This window comes from Amyelois transitella, chromosome 14 (genome assembly GCF_032362555.1).
Source record: "Amyelois transitella isolate CPQ chromosome 14, ilAmyTran1.1, whole genome shotgun sequence".
In the NCBI taxonomy this organism is placed as follows: Eukaryota; Metazoa; Arthropoda; class Insecta; order Lepidoptera; family Pyralidae; genus Amyelois; species Amyelois transitella.
In genome coordinates this window covers 10,699,745-10,727,029 of record NC_083517.1, presented here as the reverse complement: position 1 = coordinate 10,727,029, position 27,285 = coordinate 10,699,745, and the positions used below count along the sequence as shown (strand labels likewise).

Below are 27,285 nucleotides of genomic sequence, written 5' to 3'. Positions count from 1 at the left end.
GCCACGTTCAGCTATTTGGCTTCATGATAGAATTGAGATTCAAATAGTGACAGGTAGTGACAGGTTGCTAGCCCAAAAAAAGAATAGGATCACTCCATCAATTTCTCATGGATGTCGTAAAATTCGACTAAGAGATAGGCTAATAACCTTAGAATTCTTCTTTTAAGCGATGGGCTAGTAACCTGTCACTATTCGAATCTCAATTCTATTATTAAGCCAAACAGCTGTACGTGGCCTTTCAGTCTTTTCAAGACTGTTAGCCCTGTCTACCCCGCTAGCGATATATATAATCACGTATATATGTCGGCCTGAGTGGCGTATTGGCAGGGGCATGATGAGAAATGGAACTTTCTTTGATTGGCCTGGGTCTTGGATGTATATCTATATAAGTATTTATTATAAAATATAGTATCGTTGAGTTAGTATCTCGTAACACAAGTTTCGAACTTACTTCGAGGCTAACTCAATTTGTGTAATCTGTCCCATATAATATTTATATTTATGTATGTACTAATGTTAAGGATTTTTATAACATGGTCTATAAGGCTTCGATTTGGGTTAGGTTCCCCTGCTAAGGTTGTGAAGGAAAGACATGAGTCTTCATTAAAAAAAAAAAGTAATAGTAGTTTATGATCGGAAATCGCTATGTAGGGTAGTTGGAGCTAACTGGCAGATATATTTCCATGACATTCGCACCCATCTGCATCAAGTTAAACGAATGCACATTTTATCTGGAGCGGCGCATGGGCAGCTGCCCCTCATCATTGGATAATCTGGACAATTGGGATGGTCCAGACTTTGACAACTGTTGGTCATGTTCACTATTTCTTCGACCTCTGGGTTTATCTATACTTACTAATATTATAAAGCTGAAGAGTTTGTTTTGTTTGAACGCGCTAATCTCATTAACTACTGGTTTGTATTGAAAATTTTTTTTCTGTGTTGAATAGACCATTTATCGAGGAAAGCTTTAGGCTCTAGAACATCATAATGTGGAAAAAAAAACGGGGAAAATTGTTCATCCTTCAATGATGCCCAAAAACAGCTATTCCACGCGGACGAAGTCGCGGGCACAGCTAGTTTGGTAATAAATTCTGCGAGATTTGGTTCTGAATTTATTAAATACCAGTTTTAAACAATAGTGGCGTGGGGTCTCCGGCATCTTTAGAAAAAGAATAGGACCACTCCATCACTTTCCCGTCGTAAAAGGCCACTAAAGGATAGGCTTATAAACTTGGGATTTTTTTTTTAGCAACCTGTCACTATTTAATTCTCAACAGCAGGACAGGGCCAAATTTCGTATGTCTTAAAAAAGGGAGTTAGGAGTACCCGTAATCGTGGAAAATGCATGAAAAGAGTAATGAGTGTGGAGGAAGCGGGAGAGGTCTGTAAGGATCGCAGCAAGTGGAAATCCATAGTCACTGCCTACCCCAATGGGAGACAGGCGTGTTGGTATGTATGTATGTATGACATTCAGGAAAAACACTTTATTTCGTTATGAATAAAGTACAGTGCTGTTTGGTTCCCGGCACCAATAGAAAAAAGAATAGGACCACTCCATCTCTCTCCCATGGATGTCGTAAAAGGCGACTAAGGGATAGGCTTATAAACTTGGGATTCGTCTTTTAGGCGATGGGCTAGCAACCTGTCACTATTTGAATCTCAATTCTATCTTAAAGTCAAATAGCTGAACGTGGCCCATCAGTCTTTTCAAGACTGTTGGCTCTGTCTACCCCGCAACGGATATAAACGTGATTATATGTATGTGTTAAGTACAGAAAGTTTCAGCTGTCGTGTATTTTTTTTTTGGAAGAGACTAAGGAAGGATTTTGAAATTCCTTCGTTACCTTGTTACCTTGTATCCAATTTTGAAAATAAATCTATTCTATTCTATTCTACCAAATCCCGGGAAAAAGCTGGTTACTCACGATAATATCCTGTATGTTGCGCTGGTCTGTTCGGTTAGGGGCTGCGCACGCGTCGGAGAACTGGTCAATTATTATGTTTATTTACATCAGTGCATCCTTTCACTTAGCTTTTTTGTTTTTAAATGAGGGTCAATAATGCCGAGATAAACTGGCTCTGTTTTTGTCTTTATCAACCGGCTTTAAAAAAGAAGGTTCACAATTATTAAGAATCTTTATATCTGGGCTTACCTTTGAGTGGTACCGACGAATTTGCATGAAAATTGCGTCTGGATGAAGAAAGAAGGAATAGGGTAGGAAAGTTAAAAAAAGAAAAGAACTGCTCTTCACGTGTTGTAAAAGGCGACTAAGGGATAGGCTTATATACTTGAGATTCCTTTTTTAGGCGATGGGCTAGCAACCTGTTACTATTTGAATCTCAATTCTATCATTAAGACAAACAGCTGAACGTGGCCGGAAAGCATTAACAAACGCAAGAATACTAACTTACGTATTAAAATTTTTAAGTTGGAATTTCTATCAACAATTAAAGTCTACACATGCTTGCTTTTGATTAACCCTTTTTACAATACAAGCAATGCTGTACTCACAAACTTTCGCATTTACGCCTAATATTAGTAGGATTTAGTTTTCTTTTTTATTGAGTCTTTTTATACTTTGTAATTTTATAACCTCTTTCCTGAACTGCGCCTGCTGTCCCCCCATGCAGTGTTGTGTCTGTGCTAGAACTTTCACAACACTAAGAGGTTTACATATTCATCAGTCCCGCATCCATCAAGTACGTATTATCCAATCCACTCCATTACCTTATTCTGCCAATTGTAGCAACACACCCTCAGATAATACAGTTCCCCTACAGACCCTTCTATGCCAACTCAAACATAACACACCAATCATCAAACGAGTGCCCCGGGGTGCGAGAGCCCCCGTAGCCGACGCTCTATCGGAAATCATAAACACCTGCGTTAATTCAAATAATCTAGAGTCGTGGCAGAAACTTCTTACATTTTCATTTAAAATTTTACACGTTTCTGAAAACAATGACAATCTCACTCTTACGAGAAAAATAAAAAATAATATTGCCTCACAAAATCTTCCGTCAAATCAAAAGTTCAAGATCACCACAACATATAGTAATGATATCTCGAAAAAAGTTGAACAAAAAATACACGACGGGGATCTTAGAGGTGCTACCCGTCTGTTGTTTTCTAACGACAAAATTGCACCAGATACACCAGAGACCTCAGCTGCGCTTCTATCCAAACACCCCCCAGGTCCTTCCACTCCTCTGTTTGTAGACCCTCCAACAGATTCATCCGCTTGTCTTCATGCTTCTGAGAAAGACGTAAAAGAAGCCCTTGCCTCATTTCCCAAAGGATCGGCGTCTGGCCTTGACGGTATCTCCCCGCAGCATTTGATAGATTTGACCAGTTACGGCACTGGAGTAGCGGGTAATAATGTCCTAACAAGCATTACCAAACTAATTAATCTTATGCTGCTGGGAGATGTCTGTCAGGACGTGTCAGCGGTGATCTATGGGGCGAATCTTATTGCCCTGACCAAAAAGGACGGTGGTATACGCCCCATTGCTGTAGGGTCTACGTTCAGACGGTTAGCTGCTAAAGTGTGCGTTCGGCTCACTCGCCATAAATTACAAAATCTTTTTGAGCCTGTACAGGTTGGTTTCGGCACACGTGGAGGGTGTGAAGCTGCAGTGCATGCCGTGCGCACCTTTACTCATTCCAATATGTGCGAAGTTCTTTTAAAACTAGATGTCAAAAACGCCTTTAATTCGGTCAACAGGGATACCTTGCTGAATGAAATTAAATTGCATGTTCCGGAATTGTACAACTTTTTACTACAATGCTACCATACTCCTTCAAAATTAGTACACAAATATAATGAGATTGATTCGGCCACGGGTTGTCAGCAGGGTGATCCCCTCGGTCCAGCTATTTTCAGTTTAGCAATTAACTCAATAATTCACGGTTTAAATTCAAAATTAAACGTATGGTACCTTGATGACGGAACCCTAGGTGGAGACTTTAAAACAGTTTTGAAAGATTTAATTGATATAAAAAACAAGTTCTCTAATATTGGTCTGGAATTAAATTTTGATAAATGTGAATTATATATTTCTGAAACTTTAAATACATCTTTGGCATCTCAAATTATTCAAAATTTTAATAACATAGCCCCTAATATTAAAATTTTGACAAAAGATAGTCTCTACCTACTTGGTTCACCGATATTTGATGAGGCCATACCTTCCCTTCTTAGTAAATCAATTTCAAAATTCACTGACTATTCGGACCGCCTCACCAAAATTAGCAGTCACTCTGCGTTATTCGTTCTAAAATTCTGTTTATTCATACCAAAATTAACTTACCTGCTCCATTGTTGCCCTATTTGGAAATACCCCACTTTGGTCCAACCTATTGATCAACTTTTAAAAAATAAAATTGAATTAATACTCAACATAAGTTTTGGCGAAGAGGCATGGACCCAAGCCTCCCTTCCAATTAGGAATGGAGGCTTAGGAATCCGAAAAATTTCTTGTGTAGCCCTGCCGGCTTTCTTGTCCTCTATCCACAGCACTTCTAATCTCGTAGGTAATATTCTTAAGGTCCCTGCGACTACAAACTACGAGATTGCGTGCTTGGATGAGGCCACAAATGCCTGGCTAACCGGACCGAGTCCAAATCTTCCCTCCAAGCTACAAAGCCAAAGGGCCTGGGATTCCATTTCTTCTAATTTTATTTTCAGTTCTCTTTTAGAAAATTCCTTTAGCAGAGATAGGGCTAGACTATTAGCCGTGTCCAGACCAGAGTCCGGACATTGGCTTCATGCCTATCCATCTCCTGCTTTAGGAACTTTTCTAAATCCCCTAACTCTTCGCGTGGCTGTCGGTCTCAGAGTCGGGGCTGAAGTCTGTGTGGACCACAGCTGTGCCTCTTGTGGGGTTTCTGTTGATCGCCTAGGTCACCATGGTCTTGCCTGCTCCTCGGGTGCCGGCCGCCAATCCCGCCATGCTGCTCTCAATGACATCCTGAGACGGGCGCTTGTCAGCGCCGACGTCCCCGTGGCCCTTGAGCCCCAGATCGTGCGAGACGATGGCAAGCGCCCCGACGGGATGTCATTGATACCCTGGCGCATGGGTCGCGCGCTGGTCTGGGACGCCACTTGCGCAGATACGCTGGCGGCGTCCTACCTCCCTGCGACCAGTAAACAGGCTGGTGCGGCGGCGGACGCCCGGGAGCGCTTCAAGACCAATAAATACAGTTGTCTTGGCACCCAGTACGAGTTCGTACCGTTTGGTGTCGAGACACTTGGTCCTTGGGGCAAGGGCGCGCGGGAGCTCCACAAGGCGCTCAGCAAACGCCTGAGGGAGGCAACAGGAGACCCTCGCGCGGGCAGCTTTCTTGCGCAGCGTATTGCTATTGCAATACAGCGCGGGAATGCTGCCTGCGTGATGGGAACCCTTCCTAGGGGTCAAAATTTAAACAATAATGTTTTTGGCTTGTAATTTAGAATAGTTTTTTTTTATTATTATAAAATAATTAATATTAGTTTAAATTATTTAATTAGGTATATTTATTATTAGTACTTTTCTGATTAATTATAAACAATTGTATTTAATTTAGTATTAATCCTTATCCAAATAAAGATATAGTTAGCAATGCTACAAATTAATTATGATCAGCTAAGCGCTCCGTCAATTAGCAACGAGACCTGCGCACGCGCCGGGCAGCTGCGCCGACACACTTCCTCTGATCTCTGACTCCTCAATTGACAGCATCTGTCTCCAACCTCGGCCAGGCCTTTTGGACTACACAGATTATAAAAATATAACAGTACAAAAGAAAAAAAAAAATATATAAATTCGACAATGATCAAATTTCGACGAAATCCAATAAGTTAACTGGTGTATTTTTTCAAATTCAAAACTTTTATTCATTACTATGGGACATTTGAAACATCACATAATAATTGCCATATCTTTTCGATTCACTGTTGCTTCCAAAATTAGTGCATACGAAGCGGTAACAAAGTGCACTGCAGCATTTTCTTCAATAACGTCAACTTCACAATATTATCCAAACTGAGAATTCGAATAGAAATGTACATATACATACATATAATCACGTCCATATCCCTTGCAGGGTAGACAGAGCCAACAGTCTTGAAAAGACTGATAGGCCACGTTCAGCTGTTTCACTTAATGATAGAATTGAGATTCAAATAGTGACAGGTTGCTAGCCCATCGCCCTAAAGAAGAATCCCAAGTTTATTTGAGATAATATGTACCTACATTGTTATTACCGTGTACTATCGTATACACATCTTATTCTCTTACAAGGTAGACACAAGCTGAATTGTAAACATGAATTAAGCCGTCATACGGAAGACCAAGATGAACTGGCTAACCACAAGACAAACAAACTTACATTTGCTGTCAATTTGTTACAATTTATAAGGAGTGATGCAGTGTTGCCAACCGTCTCCGATGGAAAAGCGTTAACTAGCGTTAATATTAGATATCCCTATCCCTTAGTCGCCTTTTACGACATCCATGAGAAAGAGATGTAGTGATCCTATTCTCTTTTCATATTGGTGCCGAGAACCACACGGCACCAGTGAATATGAGATGTATTGTTTACTAGAGGCCGCCCGCGACTTCGTCCGCACGGAAACCTTATCAATCCCGCGGGAACTCCGGAATAAAAAGTAGCCTATATGTTATTCTGGGTCTTCAGCTACCTACATTATTATTAGAATAAATTATTAGAATAATCATTTCTACTTGCCAAATAACATTGCAAAAAATAGCATTTTGGTTTACTATTGGCCCCACACTAGGCAAGAATGCCTGTCCTGTGGCAGCCGTTATTGCTTAACAAACATTGAAAAATAAATCAGACTACCGGCAATAAAAATTTAAATTAATAATAAAAAGAGGAAACATAAAAACTTATAAATTAGTATAAAACGAAATACAAAAGTGCTTATCAATCTATAAACGTTTTGCTAATATAAAACAGAATAACAATAATAATCTGGCATAGCAAGCATATATTAATAACAACAAGATCACTAATCGTACCCGTAAAAGTGCATTAGATTCATTAAACTCATTTTAAAATGCGCAGGAATTCTTCTGTGTAATCATAATTCCATGGAAGTATTAATGAAAAAATAAGGGATTTGGCTTTAGCAACAGAATTCTCTTTTATGTTACATATTTTGCAGATTTTATTATAAATAAAAGGGGATGCAAACTGAGTGAAACGGCGAGCGAAAGTCGTGTTGACTAGGGGAGCATATATTTTGAAGACTCGTTTTTTTAGTAGTTGGGGATAGTCAGGTGCTTGTATAACATGCCGATGAGTATCTAAAGCAATTTTTAGAATATATAGCTTACGCACACTCAAAACATTTGCATCGTTATACAGGGACACTGTGGGATAGAGGATAGGTTTACGAAACATAGTTTTGAGTATGGCTCTCTGTGTTCTCTCGATATTCATCATGTAACATGAAGAAGCACCACCCCAAATGGAGATACAATATGTAAGAATCGATTCGCATAACGCTAGATACACAGTGGTTAACAAACGTCTATTAGCGGATTCTCTAAGGAGTTTCATGATGTGAATGATTTTTCGCAATCTCTTACATGTGATGTCGATATGAGAAGCGAATGATAATTTTTCGTCGAGAATAACTCCCAAATATCGCACAGAACATGATCTTTCGATTGACCCACAGGCACAATTAAGATTGCCACTTCCTGGTAAACTGTTGCAACTATGAATTGTCACTTCTGGAATGTCGACAGGAGCTGAAGCGGCTGTTTTGTGAAAGCAAAGAAGCTTCGACTTTTGGGCATTTAAGGTTAGAACGTTGTTTTTTAGCCAGTTTGAAATGGTCGCCAAGCCATTGTTTACATTCTCAAAGCAATTTTTCCAATTCGAGCCTGTAAAAAGGATTGCGGTATCATCTGCATAACATATAATTGAGGCTTGTGGAAGATCAAGTGATGCTAAACTATTTATGTAAACCAAAAATAGGGTGGGTCCCAGAATACTGCCCTGTGGCACACCGAATGAAACAGATTGTATGCCACTAACGCCCGAATCAACTCTTACACACTGTCGTCTTCCATTCAAACAACTAGAAAACCATCTAAGTGCTGTACCTCTGACCCCCATTTGCTCTAACCTTCGCACCAGTATAGGGATGGAGACGGTGTCAAAGGCTCTTGAAAAATCAAGAAAAAGTCCAGTACAGGGCCGACCAGTGTCTAAATGAGATACGACAGTGTCTGTGAGAAGGGACACTGCCTTTTCAGTAGATCTATTTTTTCTAAAACCAAATTGTTGATTCGATAGCAACCCATGACTCTCCAAAAAATTCATCAACCGATCATTAACCAATCCTTCCAGCAATTTTGAGAATATAACTAATAGAGAGATTGGTCGGTAGTTTTTAGGATCATTCTTTAGGCCGCTCTTGTGTATCGGAATAACTATGGCTGTTTTCCAAATTTCTGGAAATTCACCTGTTTGAAAACTTAGGTTAAATATATGCGCAAGTGGCACAGAAATGAACTTTCCTATTATTTTCAAAATCCGACCTGTGATGTTATCTATACCCGGCGCGCTGTCATTTTTTAGGTTGTTAATGCGTGACTCGACTTCACAGGGATCAGTTGGTGTTAAAAAGAAAGAATTGGTAGGTCCATTATCTACGTTAATTTTAGCTGCTAGAGATTCTTCTGTTGAATTTATGTCGTTGAGTATTTTGGTAGCCAAGGATTTACCGACCGAGGAGAAGTATTCATTACAGTAGTCGAGAGAGGCAGAAGATGAGTCCTTAATTCGGGTAAGTTCAAGTGATGCAGTCTTTGAACGCTGAGTATGAGTTACTTTTCGTATACATTCCCATAACTTTTTAGGGTTTCTTTTATTATCCTGGAGAAGTTTGGAATCATGTTGACGTTTCAATTTTCTGATTAGATTGTTATAAAAATTGTGATATCTAGTATATATTTGCTTTTTTAAAAGATTATCAGGGTATTTACGTACTTCAGCATGTAGCCTGTCTTTGTGTTTCGCACATCTTAACAAACCGGGGGTCATCCAAGGTTGGATGGTAAATTGTGAATGACTTAGTTTTACGATTTGAGAATTACCTTTGATAGCTGCTCCTATTTTTGACACTAGGGACTCTGCTGCTTTTGAGGGACAAAGAGATTGAAGAGTATCTGACCAGTCAATTTGACTTATATCAGATAACAAGCCATCGAAATTTATTCTGGTACGATAGCGACTTTGATGGTTTGATTTTTCGGAATGATCGAATGAAAGTCCTACCATAGTGGGACGATGATCAGTCAGTGCTGTATGACAAACGATGGAAGTTGCTGTGGTTTTGTTCGGTATAAATATGTGATCTAGGCATGCGTTGTCTCGTGTAGGTTTGGTGATAGCCGGGATGTAACCAAGCCGAGAGATGAGGCACATGTAGTCATGGTTTGCATCTTCGGAAATAATTTCAATATTTATATCACCAGCAATGAGAAGACGATTGTTATGAGCTAATTTTGAAATTTCTGTCTCAAGCGATATCAAAAAAGGTGTTTTATCGAGAAAGGAGGGGGATCTGTAGACACCCAGAATGGAGAAGACGCCAGGAATCTCGGCCAGCACACAGTTAGCATCAACAAGAGGTGGTTCTGAAAAATTAGGTGACCAATTACTTTTTATGTATATAACAACTCCTCCTGCCTTATTAATAAACTTATTTGAATTTGATGAAATATAACCAGGTATATGTGGAATCACAGAGGCATTAGAGATCCAACACTCAGTCAAGACTATAGCATCAAATTGTATATCGAGTCTTGCTAGAAAGACCATAAACGCGTTAAAATTGTGATTGACACTTCTTATGTTCATATTTAAGACTTTCAAAGTACGGTTACCGATCAGTTTATTACAATTCTCAACTTTATCTACAGCATGGCATGATATATTAAATGAGTTATCAATATTATGTAATAGATCTAAGGAGGCCAGTACTTTATACATAACATATATTTTGTTCGCTGAAAAATCAAAGTTGCCATGCTGTCTAATGGATTTACTATATAATATTGTATTTTTAAGTATTCAAGAACATCAGAGGGAATAACATTGATCAAACAAGCTACTATTAGTAAAAACCGTATGTGGTAAAAATAAATCTCAAGAAGTGGACTCAGTCTGTCCAGCCAATCCGAGTAAATCGTTCTGCGACTGAATGCGCACAGCTGGGCTGCCTTCCTTCTTACGAATATAGATGGATCCGTTTTTGACCCAGCAAAACTTGAAGTCACAGGCATTTGCCCTTTCTCTGGCTGCGCGAAATAAATGTCGGTTTTCAGTAGTAAGCCTTTCATTGACGTACACTCTCTGCTCGGGACAACCTTCGACAATATCATTGCTTTTCAGGTTACGTCTTGCTCTTGCTTCCTTCAGGAAGCTATCTCGAACAGATGTCTTCGCAAACCTCACCACAAGTGGACGTGAGATATATTTATCTTTAAGGTCAGCAGTACTCCGGCGCGGCCCGGCCCTGGAGGCCTCTTCGATATCACTGGGGTCAAGAGTCACACCTATTTTAGCGGCAATGACAAAGGCTAAATGTGCAGGTTGTTCAGTTGTGTTCTCTTGGATTCCCATAATTTCCACCTCCTTCCTAAGACCTTTCTGCATCAAGGAAGACATTTGAACCTCCAACGTCTTCACCGACATTTCCAGTTCCTGATTTCGTTGTTCCAGTATTTGCTGTTTGACATCTAGATCTGTTTGTCTGCGCTCCAGAGTGTCCTGCTTGCTTTCGATTACTTCCATTCTTTTCGCATTCTCTAGAAGAGCCAAGTTGATCGCGTCCAACCGAGAATAAACTTCAGGCTTAAATTCTTCAAAGCACTCCCGCAAAGCCTTGAATTCATTATACAGAGCTTGGTAAAAACCCCCAGGAACAGATGTAGTTTCAGTTGGTTCTGGGGTTTCTAGTCTTGTGGTAGTTTTCTTTCGATGTGTGACACCATCTGGATCCTCGTATGTTACAGCCCGTACAGGCGTTGAAGAATCCCCAGTCTTCCTCTTAGAGGCCCGACACTCAGGGCAGATCCACGCATCTAGTTCAGCTCGGGTGATTTTGTCAGCCTTTGCGCAAGTAACGTCATATATTTTTCTGCAAACCTCTGAAGAGCAGGTAATATGACGGCCGATTATTTTTTGCCGACATCCAGCACATAGGCTACTTGAAGTAGGAGCCATATCGTATATTAAAAAATAGATCTTTTACCTTAGCTCAGAGTAGACAGGGTATTCAAAAGGCGAAAGTGTCGAGGTACACAGATATCGAAGTACAGGGGCGCAGGACACGTTTCACTATATGTATCGCTATTCTGTCGCTAGTCACGGAGTACGCGGGCGATCGGGCGCAGTCGCGGATTGAACGAGAGGGCGATGAGTCATTCGCTGCCACAGGTGCCATGCACTTCGCTGTCGTAGCGAGTAAAAAATAAAATGTTCAACAATTATTTAGGTTATTAATACAATGATCACTTCACTTTTTGTGGTATTAATAAGCACGTTTCTTATGTCCCTTTATAAGTTTTCAATTTGTGATAAAATTTAACCGTTTGAGAGAACTTAGCACGTCTGTTCAGAATTTTAACTGTGAGCAATACAAATACGTGACCGTACCAAGCGCCGGTGCGCGCACAACTCAACATACCAAATTTCATCGTAATCGGTTCAGAAGTTTTTGCGTGAAAGAGTAACAAACATCCATACTGACACACTCACAAACTTTCTCATCTATACTAATATTATAAAGCTGAAGAGTTTGTTTTGTTTGTTTGTTTGTTTGTTTAAACGCGCTAATCTCAGAAACTACTGAATCGATTTGAATAATTCTTTCACTGTTAGATAGTCTATTTATCGAGGAAGGCTATAGGCTACATTTTATCCCGGATTTCCTACGGGAAACGTCAACAATGCAGGTGAAAGTTGAATGAGTCGGCCATCTGCGAGCTTTCCACGCGAACGCTGCGCAAACCAACAAAGATATAGTAAAACAATGTACTAAAAATTACTAAGAAGTACTCATTTTTTGCCACAAAAAAGTCCGCGAGAGCATATATCTATCTCTTAAGGTCTACTTACAATAACCACTTTTATGTTCATTTTTTAAGATTATTTTTTTATTATAAACATAAGTTATTTTGAAACCAATTTTCTTTAATTCAGTATTAATCCTTATCCAAATAAATATGTTTATTACTTTCGGCTTTTCATGTAGACTAAAATTGCCATTTACAGTATATAAATCAGACGAATAGGTTTTGAGATATAGTCGTTATAAGCAATTTGCAGCGAAACATTTAATACGACGAACGCCTGACCGCCTGACTAGGACTAGGAAATAGCCGAGGAGTTTGCAAAAATAAATATGATGCCCAAAATAACTTTTCCACGCGGACGAAGTCGCGGGCACAGCTAGTTTATAATATTAGTAGGATTGTGATTGATTTTAGACTAGTGTATAGAGAACAACATACATACATATAGTCACGTCTACATTCCTTACGGGGTAGACAGAGCCGAACAGTCAGACTGAGAGGATTGAGAAAAAATGCACCCGAGACGCCGCGTGGTTCCCGGCACCAATACAAAAAAGGATAGGACCACTCCATCTCTTTCCCATGGATGTCGTAAAAGGCGACTAAGGGATTTTTTTAGGCGATGGGCTAGCAACCTGTCACTATTTGGATCTCAATTTCATCATTAAGCCGATCAGCTGAACGTGGTCATTGACTCTTTTCGGGACTATTGGCTCTGTCTACCCCGTAAGGGATATAGACGATGTATGTAGGTATGTATGCGCCCGATACAGCGCCAAAAGCGCAAAAGCGCTAAATTGGCGGCCATGTTATGGTGGCACGGCCCGCAGATGTAAGTTTGTAAGTAGTCATTACACAATCCGTATTGTGGCGGTACAAATTGAAGTGGTTTGCAGTCAACTGGCCGCTTCCGTTGTTCGTGTCAGCTGTTCACTGTTATCTTGGGATGATTGTGTTTTGCAGGTCTTTCTTATTCAATAATTCCAATAGATAGATAATGCTTCATACATACATATGGTCACGTCTATATCCCTTGCGGGGTAGAGCCAACAGTCTTGAAAGACTAAATGGCCACGTTCAGCTATTTGGCTTAATGATAGAATTGAGATTCAACTAGTGACAGGTTGCTCGCCCATCGCCTAAAAAAGAATTCCAAGTTTGTAAGCCTATCCCTTAGTCGCCTTATAATATACGACATCCATGGTAACCAGATGGAGTGGTCCTATTCTTTTTTGTATTGGTGCCGGGAACCACACGGCATTGCCGGGAACCACACGGCATAATGCTTCATATTTTTTTATTTACAGACTTTAGAATAAAAACACCTCCGTAACTACCCCACGGATGTCGTTAATGGCGACTTTGTGTATAAATTTGGGATACCTCATGTAGGCGATTGGCTAGCAAGCTGTCACTATTTGAATCTCAATTCCATCATAAAGAGATACAGCATTTTCAAGACTGATTTGTCTACCGCGCAAGGGATTTAGATGTGACTATATGTACATTAGGGTGTCCCAAAAAAATCAAAGTTGTTTTTTTATAACGCATACCCTCTAATTTTGTTCGAATGATGTCAAAACTATCGTATATAAAATTTCATCTACTTAGAACCACGGCAACCCGTGCCGACTTACATCCGGACATGTGGGTACTGGTTTACTAGGCGCGCGGCAGCGAGCGTACCGACATTCATGTGATTACTTGTTTGTTTTATGAGTGAACGCATTGTTTTCTTTCAATCAAGATGTCGGTGGAGTTACGCAGTTCAAAAAAGGATATTTTCTTAATAGGGAACGTAAAACATCAAATTACTGGTTCAAAACTTCCCTCAAATAGACAAATACTCGCAGTTCTATTCTACAATATTCGTGAAGTGAATTTAAGTGTAAATGAAAGTGCAAATCTAGCTATTCGTGAGTGCATTATTTATTGGGAAAAGGCACGTATTCCAACTAAATCTTTTCCTAACTGCGTTAAGAAATTAGTTAATTTATACCAAGTTTGGAGGGATTTACAAAAAAATTCTAAAAAGACGCAAAATGTGTTTCAGCTGCGTCGACAAGATTTTGTTACGAACTTAGACAACTTATTTGATATTGCACATGCCGATGCGCTTCAATTAATAAAGATTGACGAAGATAGGATCTTCTTACAGCGACAGAGAGAGCCAGGTCGGCCTGGTCACTTAGCTGGAGTAGACAAAAAACTGGCCGAAAAAGAAGAAAAGGCGCGAGTTATGAGCATTGAAGAGCAAAAACGGCGTGCTAAACACTTTTCAACTCTGTTGCCTTCAATTTCATCTCATGTTCCTCAAGAAGATTCATCATCTGATTCTGAAAAAAAAAGTAACACAAGAAATAATTCCTATATCCGTTGAGAGCACACGACCCGAGTCTTATATTTCTGAAAGGAAAATTTTCATAACTCCAAAATTGGTTGCTGCATTAGAACGGTGTCAGATAAGTATGAGGAATTCTGTTTATATAATACAAGCAACAATTAAGCTCTTGGACATAACATTGACGAATTTCTAATAAGTAAGTCAATAATTCAAAGAGTTCTTACGGAAAAGCGAACAGAGCGCGCAGAAGCAATTAAAGTTTATTTCCAGAACAAGGTACCAGATACTGTAACCGTCCACTGGGATGGGAAGCTATTGCCCGTTTTAGATTCACGCAAATGTAAAGAAGAACGTCTTCCGATAATTATTACATATGATGATAAAGAACAACTACTTGCTGTACCTAAATAGGACAACTCTTCAGGTCGTGAACAGTTAGAAGCTGTTTGGAATGCTCTTTTAGACTGGAATCTTGAAGACAAAGTGCAGATGCTGTGCTGTGATACTAGTGCTTCAAACACAGGTCGCATTAATGGCGCCTGTATGCTCCTGGAACAGAAATAAGACAGGGAAATGCTTATATTTGCATGTCGCCATCATGTATACGAATTAGTACGAAGGCGTATTCGAAACTAAAATTAACCAAATTACGACGAGCCCTGACATCCAATTGTCCAAAGTAACCAAGTACTAAAGATATTGTTAGAGACGACTATCGCAAATTAATAGAGCTTTCAATAAAGTTTCTTGGCGGTAATACAGATAAATTTAAGATACGGCCTCCAGGCGCCATGCACCAAGCTAGGTGGATGGCAAGAGTTATTTACTCTCTAAAAATATCATTTCTAAGCACGCAATTCAGAATCGCAACGAAGGAAAAGGAAGCCCTCCTTGACGTCTGCCTATTCATCGTCACATCTTACGTCAAACCCTGGCTGTAATGTATTTTGGCAGTGAATGCTCCTTACCAGGACCTGCGTTTTAAAAGCCATGAAGGCTTACGAGGCAATTGACAAAAGTATCTCAAAGGCAGCTTTACAGAAGTTCTGTCAGCACTTGTGGTATTTGACCGACGAGGTGTCTATCTTGTCTCTCTTTGATGATAGTGTAGACCAAGAGACTAATCTAGGTTACTAACTTGTCCAAAACGATTCCATCAGCTCTTGGGAAACGGTACATGCCATCAAAAGAAGAACTCTGTGGCCCACTCTATGAAAAAAAACTCGAAGACTTCGTTTCCGCCAAAAGCAAATCTTTGTTCACTCGGCTGAAACTTGACGACAGCTTTCTCAACGAGTCTCCTTCTTTGTGGTCAAATAATGCTTCATTTCAACAAGCTAAAATGAAGGTACAGAACTTAAGAGCAGTAAACGATACCGCCGAAAGAGCAGTCAAGTTGATGCAAGACTTTCATGGCTTGATCACTGTCGAAGAGGAACAGAAACAATTTTTATTACGTTGCGTACAAGAACACAGGCAGATATATCCAGACTGTAAAAAGCAAACTCTGAAAAGGAAATATGAAAAATAATGAAATTAAGTTCTTAAATCTCCCTTATCTTCCCTATTTCTCCATACTAGCTTTCAGATTCAAACTTTGAAGCTAAGTCGGCACGGGTTACTATTATCAGATTGCAATAATACTTCATATTTAAGACTTATGGGTCAAATCGAAAAAAAATAGAGGGTATGCGTACCCAAATTCCCAAAAAAAAATCGCCCTTATAGCCTGGGACACCCTAATGTACATATGTTTTTATTTGTATTTAGTTGAAGACCTTCACAAATGAAGATGGACTCCTTAACTTTATCTTCTCTTGAGAATTCTACTAATACTCCTATACATTGCCTGAGAGATATACCTAAAATTAGATGCCAAATTAAAACATCCTATGCATTTCTGTATATTGTCTGCTGGTCACTTAGTAATGCAAGAGTTTCTTTTTACGCAAACCAAATTCACAAGAAATGTGAAGCTACAAAAAATTTCTTTATTGTTAGAATGAATATCATATTTTCACGAAAAAAATTATACACGCTGTCAAAGCTCAGCGTGTATAATTTTTTTATAAACGTGTATTTCATCTCAGGCTAAAAAGGGTTGATGCAACATCAGATTATCATTTAAATTTTGATAGAATTACAGAAGGAGTAAGTGTCATCATACTGTCACCGACATGCCTGTTTCTGTTTGTATATCTTAACAATTCTGTGTTTATTTATGTAGTAGAATTTAAAATAGTGACAAAACGCAAATAAAAATGAAAACTTGATCAAAATCGCAAAATTTACAATGAGCAAAAACACAAAGACAGCTAAACAAAATGACACTAAACGGTTACCGCAGAAGAAATCATCGTTAACCAGCAAGGACATCAATAAGGTGGCAGAAAGATCTTCAAGAGCCAGGCTGATCCAAGAAGTAGTCGGAACAGACGATATAGTCCGCAGAAGCTATGAAAGATACTTCTCAAACTGTCCAGATTCGCCTCCAAGTCATCCTTCAGAAAATGAACTACCTTATCAATTTGTTAATGCATTTCCAAGTAAAGTAGGCCTTAGATGGAACCCACGTGTCGAAGTGAGCTCTGGAGATGAAATTCCCATGGAACCATGTTCAGAAAGACAGGCTAAACCCAACTGTAACTGTGCTAACTGCACATCAACGCGATGTGCTTCGAAAAGATCATCCACTTGTTTAAAATCTGGTTTCAAAGATAATATAATGACATTCAGTGATAAAGTTACTATGACTCCTAGGTTGAACCACGCTGGTTGTGGCACAAGAACGCCGTTCGCTTCCCCGAAAACATCAGATGTTTCAGTCACAGCATCCTATTCGCAGACGAGGCTTCCGACAAGCTGTTGTACTTCTCCTATTCCGAAACAGATATTTAAGAAGTCATGTCTGACACCAGATTATTATGACCAATATAACTACGATCCATGTTATGATGAAGCTGTAAGAGATACAGATGTGAACGAAGAGTATTATATTCCCCAGAAAGTGTACAATCGACATTGTGTTTCGCAAATGCCGGGTGTACAGTATGAATCAGGTAAAAACCTTGTGTCATGAGTCTCATAGTAATTTCTTCTTTCTGGTCCAGATTCAAGTAACTTTAAACACACAATCGTGTGGCTCCCGGCACCAATACAAAAAAGAATAGGACCACTCCATCTCTTTCCCATGGATGTCGTAAAAGGCGACTAAGGGATAGGCTCACGAACTTGGGATTCCTTTTTTAGGCGATGGGCTAGCAACCTGTCACTATTTGAATCTCAATTCTATCATTAAGCCAAATAGCTGGCCACGCCATTCAGTCTTTTCAAGACTGTTGGCTCTGTCTACCCCGCAAGGGATATAGACGTGACCATATGTATGTATGTATGTTAAACACAGTCGAGATACAGTCTGTCTTTTCAAAACGTAGACCAAAGTTATGTAGAAGATTAAATATACATGATGTATAGATTTGATCTCTACATCATTTATACTGAATTTTTTTCCTCCTGGCGTTACTCCCGGATAAATCATCACCTTTCTGGAGAGGATATTCCATGATGAGTCAGGTTTTTACGAAGCTATCGATGTTTTCCCTCACCGTAAGAACATCATGTACTTACTTACGAGTATACTGAATGTGCCTTCAAAATTAAAAAGCAAATCTGAGTTCCGATATTTTATTTAAAAATGTACTATTGAAGACGTTCTTCTGTCCAGGTAAAAGGAACCTTTACAACGAAGGTATAAGCGACAAAATAGCCGACAAGTACCCAGTCAGCCCTCCTTCCTGCCCCTACAAGATGAGATACGGGAACAGGGCATTTTGCAGGAACCAATGTCCTGACTGCAGCTGCTTGCAACCGCAGCCACCGAAGACTTCCAGATACCACCAGGCGTGCAAAGTCGTGGGATATAAGGGGTAAGTAATAACTCCCCTTTCTTTATCCTTTCTTCGTGATTATAATGGATTTCCGTTCAAAATATTTTGCAGAGTTTTCCGATTTATGAAAATGGTCATAACTAACTAACGCAGAACTATTGAAATGGTGTGTTTAGAGAACACCATTTCAATAGTTCTGCGCTTGTTTATCCAATGTAGCACTAAAGTTTGTTTTTTGTAATAACTTCTTCCCTATTATTAAATATTATAAACATACAGTGCAGTGTACTCATGTTTTTATTTAAGGATTGATTATAAACTGATATCTAGTATCAGCACACAATAAGCATTCTACAAATGGAACCACATGAATGGAAAAGTGATCATTCCAAGAGTTCACTTAATAAACTACGAGCATGAAAACATTTTATCCAATTTTTCTCTGGGAAAAAGCGTGCACACGTTTGTATAATATAAGTATACTTCTGTGACGTATATTGTAGATATTAATCTCTTGTACTTTCCTTCAAACAGACCGGTATATTACGCGGATCCCGAAGATCTCCAGCACTTTGTGGCCATCCCCACAATTCTTGCGGACCGCCACGTGATACCAGTGGGACGTCCGACCAGGGCGCCCTCTATAATCCTGCCGAAGAAGGTGCTTACTTCACAGAGAGATATAGATTCCTACATCAAGGAAGAAAGAGCTAAAGCACGGAGGAAAGGGAAAAATAAATGAATCGATAACGCCATGGAAATCGTGATATTGTTAGTCTAAGATTATTTTCAATTTTATAGATAACATGCATAAAAGTCAGTGAAATTGTCACCGATATAAATCATGAGTTTATGATCTTTATTTTTATTTTGGATCATAGATATCCCGGAAGGTTGGGCAATGTGAGGTTCTGGATCATCAAGTTGATACAAATATACATCACGTTTTAATCCATTGGGGCGTGGACAGAGCCAACAGTACTGAAAATAATTATAGGCCATGTTCAGCTGCATTGCTTGATGATGAAATGATTTAAAGATGATACATGAAATCATGAGTCCAGACCAGTCTTTCCACGATATACTTGACGTCAAATAAATTACTTAAAACTAAGTTAACTGCCGCTTCCAAGGCGTCAGTGCAGAAGAAGCGGTAAAAAACTGCACTGCAGCATTCTCTTTCATTAATAATAATATCACTTGGAACTGGTTTCAGAGTTGTAATCACTTAAGCAAAAGTGAAATGCTCATATAACAATAAACAAATGTATTTGTAACCGCGTATGACTGAGTAACGCCAAAACCAATTAACTATGGGATAAAATTCCAATAAAACTGTTTCGATGGCCTCCAAGTTATTGTCACGTCATGTAGCCCTTGGCGGGGATGTTGTCAATAAAAATTAACAAGAAATGGACACAGGCCTGAGCCGCTACGGAGCGCCCTTAGAGCACGGTTCACACAGAATGTTTGTTAAGGCGGATCTCCAAAGAAGTGAGGATGTAAGCGGGTGAAGTGAGATCTTACTTCTGGCGTACTCAGCAGCCCCAGTTATGTCGTCATATATTTTTTAATGTTTTAACCCGACAGTTAAATTGTACAGGTTAGGCAGTCAGTTAATAAGTAAATGTGTTTTCTATGTAGTGATTTTACACACAAAAAAATTATTGTAATGCCAAGAAAAGACGACTAAGAGATAGGCTTATAAACTTGTGATTCTTCTTTTAGGCTATGGGCTAGCAACCTGTCTCTATTTGAATCTCTATTCTATCATTAAGTCAAACACCTGAACGTGGCCTATCAATATTTTTAAGACTATTGTCTCTATCTACCCCGCTAGGGATATAGACGTGAAATTAAATACATACAATAAACGAACGCCTCTTTCCCAGAGGGGTAGGTAATGACTAGATCTATATTTTTGCCGCGACTTTTGCATATTTCATCGACATGTTTTTTTTTATTTAAATTCTCATTTACTTACAATACAATGCCTCCTATGAACAGGATAAAGTCATGATATAATCAATTGTGGAATCGGTGAGAATTATTTAACAATTACATTAAATGGACGTTTAGTAATGCTGTGTGTATAGTTCCTTATCGTAATAAAATGATAATTAACCGTGGTGGGTCGCAATTAAAGCAACTCAACGATAAACATGCGCGTAAATTTTTTATTAACGATAAAAATGAGGGAATGTGTCTGTGCTGGAAGCTCATCTTGTTTCAATTAAATACTTATTCCGATTACTTATAACGAATAAGATGCGTGCCCATCAATGGGAGAATCGATACAATTTGTTGAATATAATCACGTCTATATCCCTTGCGGGGTAGACAAAGCCAGCAGTCTTGAAAATACTGAAATGCCACGTTCAGCTGTTTGGTTTAATGATTGAATTGGGATTCAATTAGGGTCAACTGCAAGGCCATCGTCTACAAGAGGAATCCCTAGTTTATAAGCCCTATCCCTTAGGCACCTTTTACGACCATGGGAAAGATATGGAGTGAAGGCCTGACTATAAGTATGTATATACTATAGAAGGTAAAAATTACATAAAATCGCGACTAGATAGATAGATAGACTCTTAGCTAGATAGATATATTAGCCACTTCTTATTATCACTTCGTTTAAGTATAGCTTTGCGATTGAATTGAAGAGATACTTATTTTATTGTAATGCCAAAAAAAAAAAGACGGCCTCTGTGGCGCAGCGGTAGTACGCTTGTCTGTGACACCGGAGATCTCGGGTTCGAATCCCGGCCAGGGCATGGTTAGTTTAGTATCTCGTAACACAAGTCTCGAACTCACTTCGCGGCTTACTCAGTCTGTGTAATTAAAAAAAAAGAAAAAAAAATACGAAATTTATAATGTCCTTTTCTTTATAGTTACATTGTCTAATAACATTTGGCCACATGTTGCCATAATATTATTTTACGATAATTTTAACGACTCCATTTCGGCAGGTTGAACACGAACAGGTAGTACAATCGAACGATAACACGTTTTATTGCTAAAACACAATAAAATTTTAACCAACAAAGAGTGTAAATAAAAGTTTTTTAAAACTTAAAACAGTGGGAATGCGTCTGGCAAGTGAAGCTGTAAAAATGTTATGGATGCTATCAATTTTAGAAGTGTCACCGTGCGTTTGGGACGGAGGTTTCATTTCTGACGTTTATAGCTCGGGATAGCCTCCGCCCGAGAGCTGGTACCAATTTCGACACAAACATTTTTGGAAGCCACATGATTGAAGATATAAATAGAAGGCCACATTTCTATTCTAAGTTTGATTAGTTGTGAAGTTGAAGAAAATGCTGCAGTGCAGTTTGTTGCCGCTTCTTCTGCGCTGACGCCTCGGAAGCGGCAGTAAACTTAGTTTCAAGTAATTTATTTGACGTCAACCAATGTTGTGAAACCAAAAGATATGATATGAATAAAAATTTTGAATTTGAATTTTCGAAGGTCAGCAGTCGGTCAAGATCGTTGGTGGTCGGTAATGTGCACCCTTGAAATACGTGATGCGAAGAAAGGCACAGGTTCGAATCCCATCTCGGCATACCAATGACAATTTTCGACAGTTACGTACATTAGTTTGAATGCTAACCGATGCTCTTATACGGTGAGGGAAAAATCGTGAGGAAACCTGCACATTCAGGCAGCTGGCTGTGTAACCATATGATCCAATACGGGTTAAGTTTACCTGCAAAGGTTGTGGAGGTTGGATGGGAGTCGCTTTGTGTAAAAACCTCACTCAATCCAGGGTCCATGCTCAAAGCCTTACCCCGGGCTCCTACTAGCAAAGATTTCAAGTAAAATAAATAATATATATACGGGACCAATTACACAGATTGGGTTAGCCTCGAAGTAAGTTCGAGACTTGTGTTACGAGATACTAACTCAACGATACTATATTTTATAATAAATACTTATACTATATAGATAAACATCTGAGACCCAGGCCAATCTGAAAAAGTTCTTTTCTCATCATGCCCTGGCCGGGATTCGAACCCGGGACAGACCGGTGTCACAGACAAGCGTGCTACCGCTGCGCCACAGAGGCCGTCAAAATCCGGCCGCCATCTTAAGCCGAACGTGGCATTTCAGTCTTTCGTCTGCTGTCTTCAAGTAAAAGATTATTTAGAACATTTAATCAAATCGGTACTCTACGCGTATCTAACCTCATAATAATAAGCGCCACTAAAATTGAAATACAACTGCACTATTCGAGTTTTAACGACTGGCAACACTACTATATTACGCGTAAAACAAAGTGAATCCGATAACAGACTCGTAAAGGCATCAAATGATATATTATAGCCAATCAGACGCGTCGTTAATGTAGGTGGCCCTTAAATTTTTAATGTCCTGATTATATTTTTAAGTACCTACCTATATAGTCCTGGAAGAAAGTATTAGATTAATCTTGGACTTGGATGTTGCTACTTGTTTGTGAAACCAGCGCCATTTTTAATTTAAATTTATATTTTTTATTGTTAAAGTTTCGTATAAATCAAATAAGTGGTTCTAGGCACCTATGAAAACAAGAATAGGACCACTTCTTCCTTTTTCATCTGTTGTAAAAGGCAATTAAGGGAATGGCTTATAAACTTGGGATTCTTCTTTTAGGCTACGGGCTAGCAACCTGTCACTTTATATGAATCTCAATTTTATCAGTAAACTAAACTGCTGAACGTGGCCTTTCAGATTTTTAAGACTGTAGGCTCTGTCTACCCCGCAAATGATATAGACGTGACTAAATGTATGTACGAGTATCTATATATATTAAATCAATAAATTCATCGTAACAATGTATTCACTCGTCTACATTTCTATTTTAAGTTTGGATAATTGTGAAGTTAACGTTATTGAAGAAAATGCTGCAGTACAGTTTGTTATCGCTTTTTCTGCACTCACGCTTTGGAAGCCGCAGTAAACTAAGTTTTAACTAATTTATTTAACGTCAACTAAAACAAAAGATATGACAATTTTTAGAAAAAAAAAAAACAAATTTGACGATAAATTTCTTAATTTAATTCAGATTTGTAATAATGCTGTCCTGACGAAATGAAATGACCACAGTGCCCTTTTAAAATTAAACGAATTAAGACCATCACATGCAGGTGTTAATTAAGGTTGATACTCAGTTATAATTATTTAAATGCATGTGTTAGCTTATCTTTTTTTTCAAATGTTAAAATATTCTGATAATGTTACATACATACATATACCTAGTCACGTCTATATCCCTTACGGGGTAGACAGAACCAATAGTCCCGAAAAGACTGAAGTTCTGCTGCTCGGCTTAATGATGGAATTGAGATCCAAATAGTGACAGGTTGCCAGCCCATCGCCAAAAAAAAGGATCGCAATTTTATAAGCCTATGATACCCTTAGTCGCCTTTTACGACATCCATGGTAAAGAGATGGAGTGGTCCTATTCTTTTTTCTATTGGTGCCGGTAACCACACGGCACACAATAGAAAAAAGAATAGTAATGTTATTTTATTATATTTGACATAACAGATATTAAAACAATCGACGGAAAAACCATAAGTACTTACTTACTAAGTTACATTTTGTGTTTTCTTAACCTTATCAATATAGATACATACATATAATCACGTCTTCATGCTTTACGTGGTAGACAGAGCCAACAGTCTCACAAAGACTGACAGTCCACGATAATATAAAGATACACATTTGAATCTCATCCATCTTAAGTTTCAGTCTTTTGGTCTGCTTGCTCTGTCTACCCCGTGCGTGATAAAGACGTAGAAGTGTGTTTATTGCATTAACATTGATATCAGGCGATCTAACATAGTCATAAATACAATTAGCCGCTTCCGACTGCGCCCGCACAGCCCCGCCCGTCGATGTAATTAATTGGATAAGCTTTGATAACTATTGGCTTGACCACGCAACTGTTTAAAGATGCTATCATTCTTTAGAATATTCATAACAGTCTCTTCTTCTTCCTACATACACATGGTCACGTCTATATCCCTTGCGGGGTAGACAGAGCCAACAGTCTTGAAGAGACTGAATGGCCACGTTCAGCTGTTCGGCTTAATGATAGAATTGAGATTCAAATAGTGACAGGTTGCTAGTCCATCGCCTAATAAAGAATCCCAAGTTTGTAAGCCTATCCCTTAGTCGTCTTTTACGACATCCATGGGAAAAAGATGGAGTGGTCCTATTCTTCGGAACCACACGGTCTCCTTCTTCTTCTTGGCTTGAATCCTGGTAACATCGTCACATTTCTGGAGAAGAGCGTGTTGTAAGTCAGGATCACTTGCTTCATGCAAGCTCATCGGTTTAAAGTGGTCTTGACTCGACCTATAGCTAGAATGTCTTCAATTCAACCAAGGTTTGTTCATCGAAATCTCTTAACCTTTCCCGTGAAGGGACTCTTCTTGTTTATTTGTACACTCAATCATCAATCTGCTTTCTTTGTAATGGACGAAACACGTGCAAAATTCCGTAACATTACGACGAAACGGAATTCTCTCATCTCAATTCTCAAACAGCACAAAGTTAAGAAGTTCGTGGTTCTCTCAGACTGCGCAGTGCTCTGTGCCAAAGCCTAACATCTCAATTGCGGATGTTCGCGATATATTTCCATGTATACAGTCATAATGATGCGTGGTCTGCTTGCTTGTTGATCGCTGTGCGCCACTCCACGACGCTGAGATTGATTGGAAGCCGATTGTGGGGTTGCCAACCTTTGGTTTATAAAGTTTTTCTATTAATACTAGTGGCCCGTAAAAATTTATAGTCTTTAACACCCGCAGATAATGCCGTTTTAAGGGTGAAAGAATTTCCGTAATCGGTTCTATATTTCCGAAGATTAGCGCTCCCAAATAAACGAAAAATCAAAGTTACAAACTTTTAATCCTTCGTATTGCATCATTATAATGAACATACTTTTTCCTGATGTTTCAACCGCATTATTTCTGTTTGCATACATTAATAAAGTGCAAACAATCTAACACTTTATAGTATTAGCAAAGAAAACCTTAATTTATGAATTTACTAAAATTCATTAATTTCACATCACATCAAACTCTTCTTTTACGTTATCGTATGTCTTTCATCTTTTTCACAAATTATTCAATCCTGCTAATTCATTCCAAAATTTTAGAGGAGCCTTTAACATATTTAAAAAAAAAGAAGGAATCGCAATTTAATCTATCAAGGGAAAGTATTAGATCGGTGGATGTTAAGTACAGCCAAGCACAAAATCTACCTAAGATTTCTGAGCGCAAAGAACAACATTTATTTTAAAAATAATGTAATACGTAAAAACATTCATAATTTGGTAATCCAAACTGCTGGCTACCATTAAAACTGTTACTGCAATTAATAGTTATTAACACGTCACGTATAATTCAATTTAAATGCTAATGCCTAAAGTTGAGCACCCCTGCCGCGGCGCACCAAAGATCTATTGACATCTTTTGAAAAACGCCGCCAAATTATAACATATTTATTAAAACACACAGTTTCATCGTTCATACGGCTCGGCATTGAGATCTTGACTTATAATCAGATAGATGGGAGGAAGTAAATGTCTAGTCGATGATGGAACGGGTCGGTATCGAGGTATGTTGGGCATTTAGCTGGTCATCAAACGGCTGTCACACAAGGATTCATATTGTTTTTGTTTGCTACAAATTATGTGGGTTACAATAAACATTCTATCTACATATTTACATACATGATGAAGCTTTTACGTTGTAGACGCAGGGAGTACATCTATTTGTCACAATTCTTGCATAATTCTTTTGCTTCATACTCATTTTTATCAATATTTTAAGTTACTATTCGTGTGCTTTGCGTGTGGTTCCCGGTACCAATAGAAAAAGAATAGGACCACTCCAACTCTCCATGGATGTCGTAAATGGCGACTAATGAAAGATATTATTAACTAGGGATTTACCTTTAAGGTAATGACCTGGTAACCTGTCACTATTTGAATCTCAATTCTATCATTATGCCATACAGCTGAACGTGGCCTTTTAATATTTTCAAGGCTCTGTTTACCCCGCAAGGGATAAAGACGTGACGTGTATGTGTGTATTCTGCTACCGTTGAGTTCACCCCAACTGACATGATAATTTAAATAAATATGTATAATTCATATGAAAAGATAATACACAAACTCGATTCAAATTAACTTTTTACCGCAATTCATTGGAGATTCGTAAAGGCTGAGTAAAAAACATTGCCGAATATGTTTCTTGTGCCAATTAAGATAATAATATGTCAACCGTCATACATCATGATGATTTACAATTGTAAATAAAAAGGAATTACTGTTTTCAGATGAATTTTAATCTTATCTCAAAGAGCTATAGCAGATTTTTCGTAGGTACGTCTTCCGCGTAAGTTCGATGTTCCGAGATTATGGTTAGGTACCTATTAGAGTTTGCAAGGTAAAATGACCATTCACATCCAGACTTTATATAGGTAATTCTTAACTCAATCTGTGTAATTTGACAAAACTATAAAATTAAAAGTGCCGTGTGGTTCCCGGCACTAATACAAAAAAGAATAGGACCACTCCATCTCTTTCCCATGGATGTCGTGAAAGGCGACTAAGGGATAGGCTTATAAACTAAGGATTCTTCTTTTAGGCGATGGGCTAGCAACCTGTCACTATTTGAATCTCAATTCTATGATTAAGCCAAATAGCTGAACGTGGCCATTTATTCTTCAAGACTGTTGGCTCTGTCTACCCCGCATGGGATATAGACGTGACCATATGTATGTATGTATTTATATAAAATAATAAATTGACATTTAAATCTAAAATAATCTCATCTTTCTCTTCCTTTAGAAATTCACTTTTTCGTTGTCTTATTACAGCTTATATTTTAATACCTCTTATATCTCAATGATTTGTCATTATTTCCACCATAAAATACATTATAAAATCGATGT

The 27,285-nt window shown here is 38.6% G+C and overlaps 1 protein-coding gene and 1 pseudogene across 1 annotated transcript; one reads left to right on the top strand and one right to left on the bottom strand.

The window, feature by feature from the left end:
* Nucleotides 1-10,174: 10,174 nt before the first annotated feature.
* On the bottom strand, nucleotides 10,175-11,254 carry LOC106136323 (uncharacterized). The gene has a single exon (XM_013336837.2). It carries the CDS (start codon nucleotides 11,252-11,254, stop codon nucleotides 10,175-10,177), a length of 1,080 nt encoding a protein of 359 aa, XP_013192291.2.
* Nucleotides 11,255-15,396: 4,142 nt separating this feature from the next.
* Nucleotides 15,397-15,980, top strand: LOC132902503 (uncharacterized; annotated as a pseudogene).
* The last annotated feature ends 11,305 nt before the right edge of the window (nucleotides 15,981-27,285 follow it).

Coding starts and splice junctions, on each gene's coding strand:
- LOC106136323 (XM_013336837.2), bottom strand. CDS start 11,254: ATGGCTCCTACTTCAAGTAGCCTATGTGCTGGATGTCGGCAAAAAATA.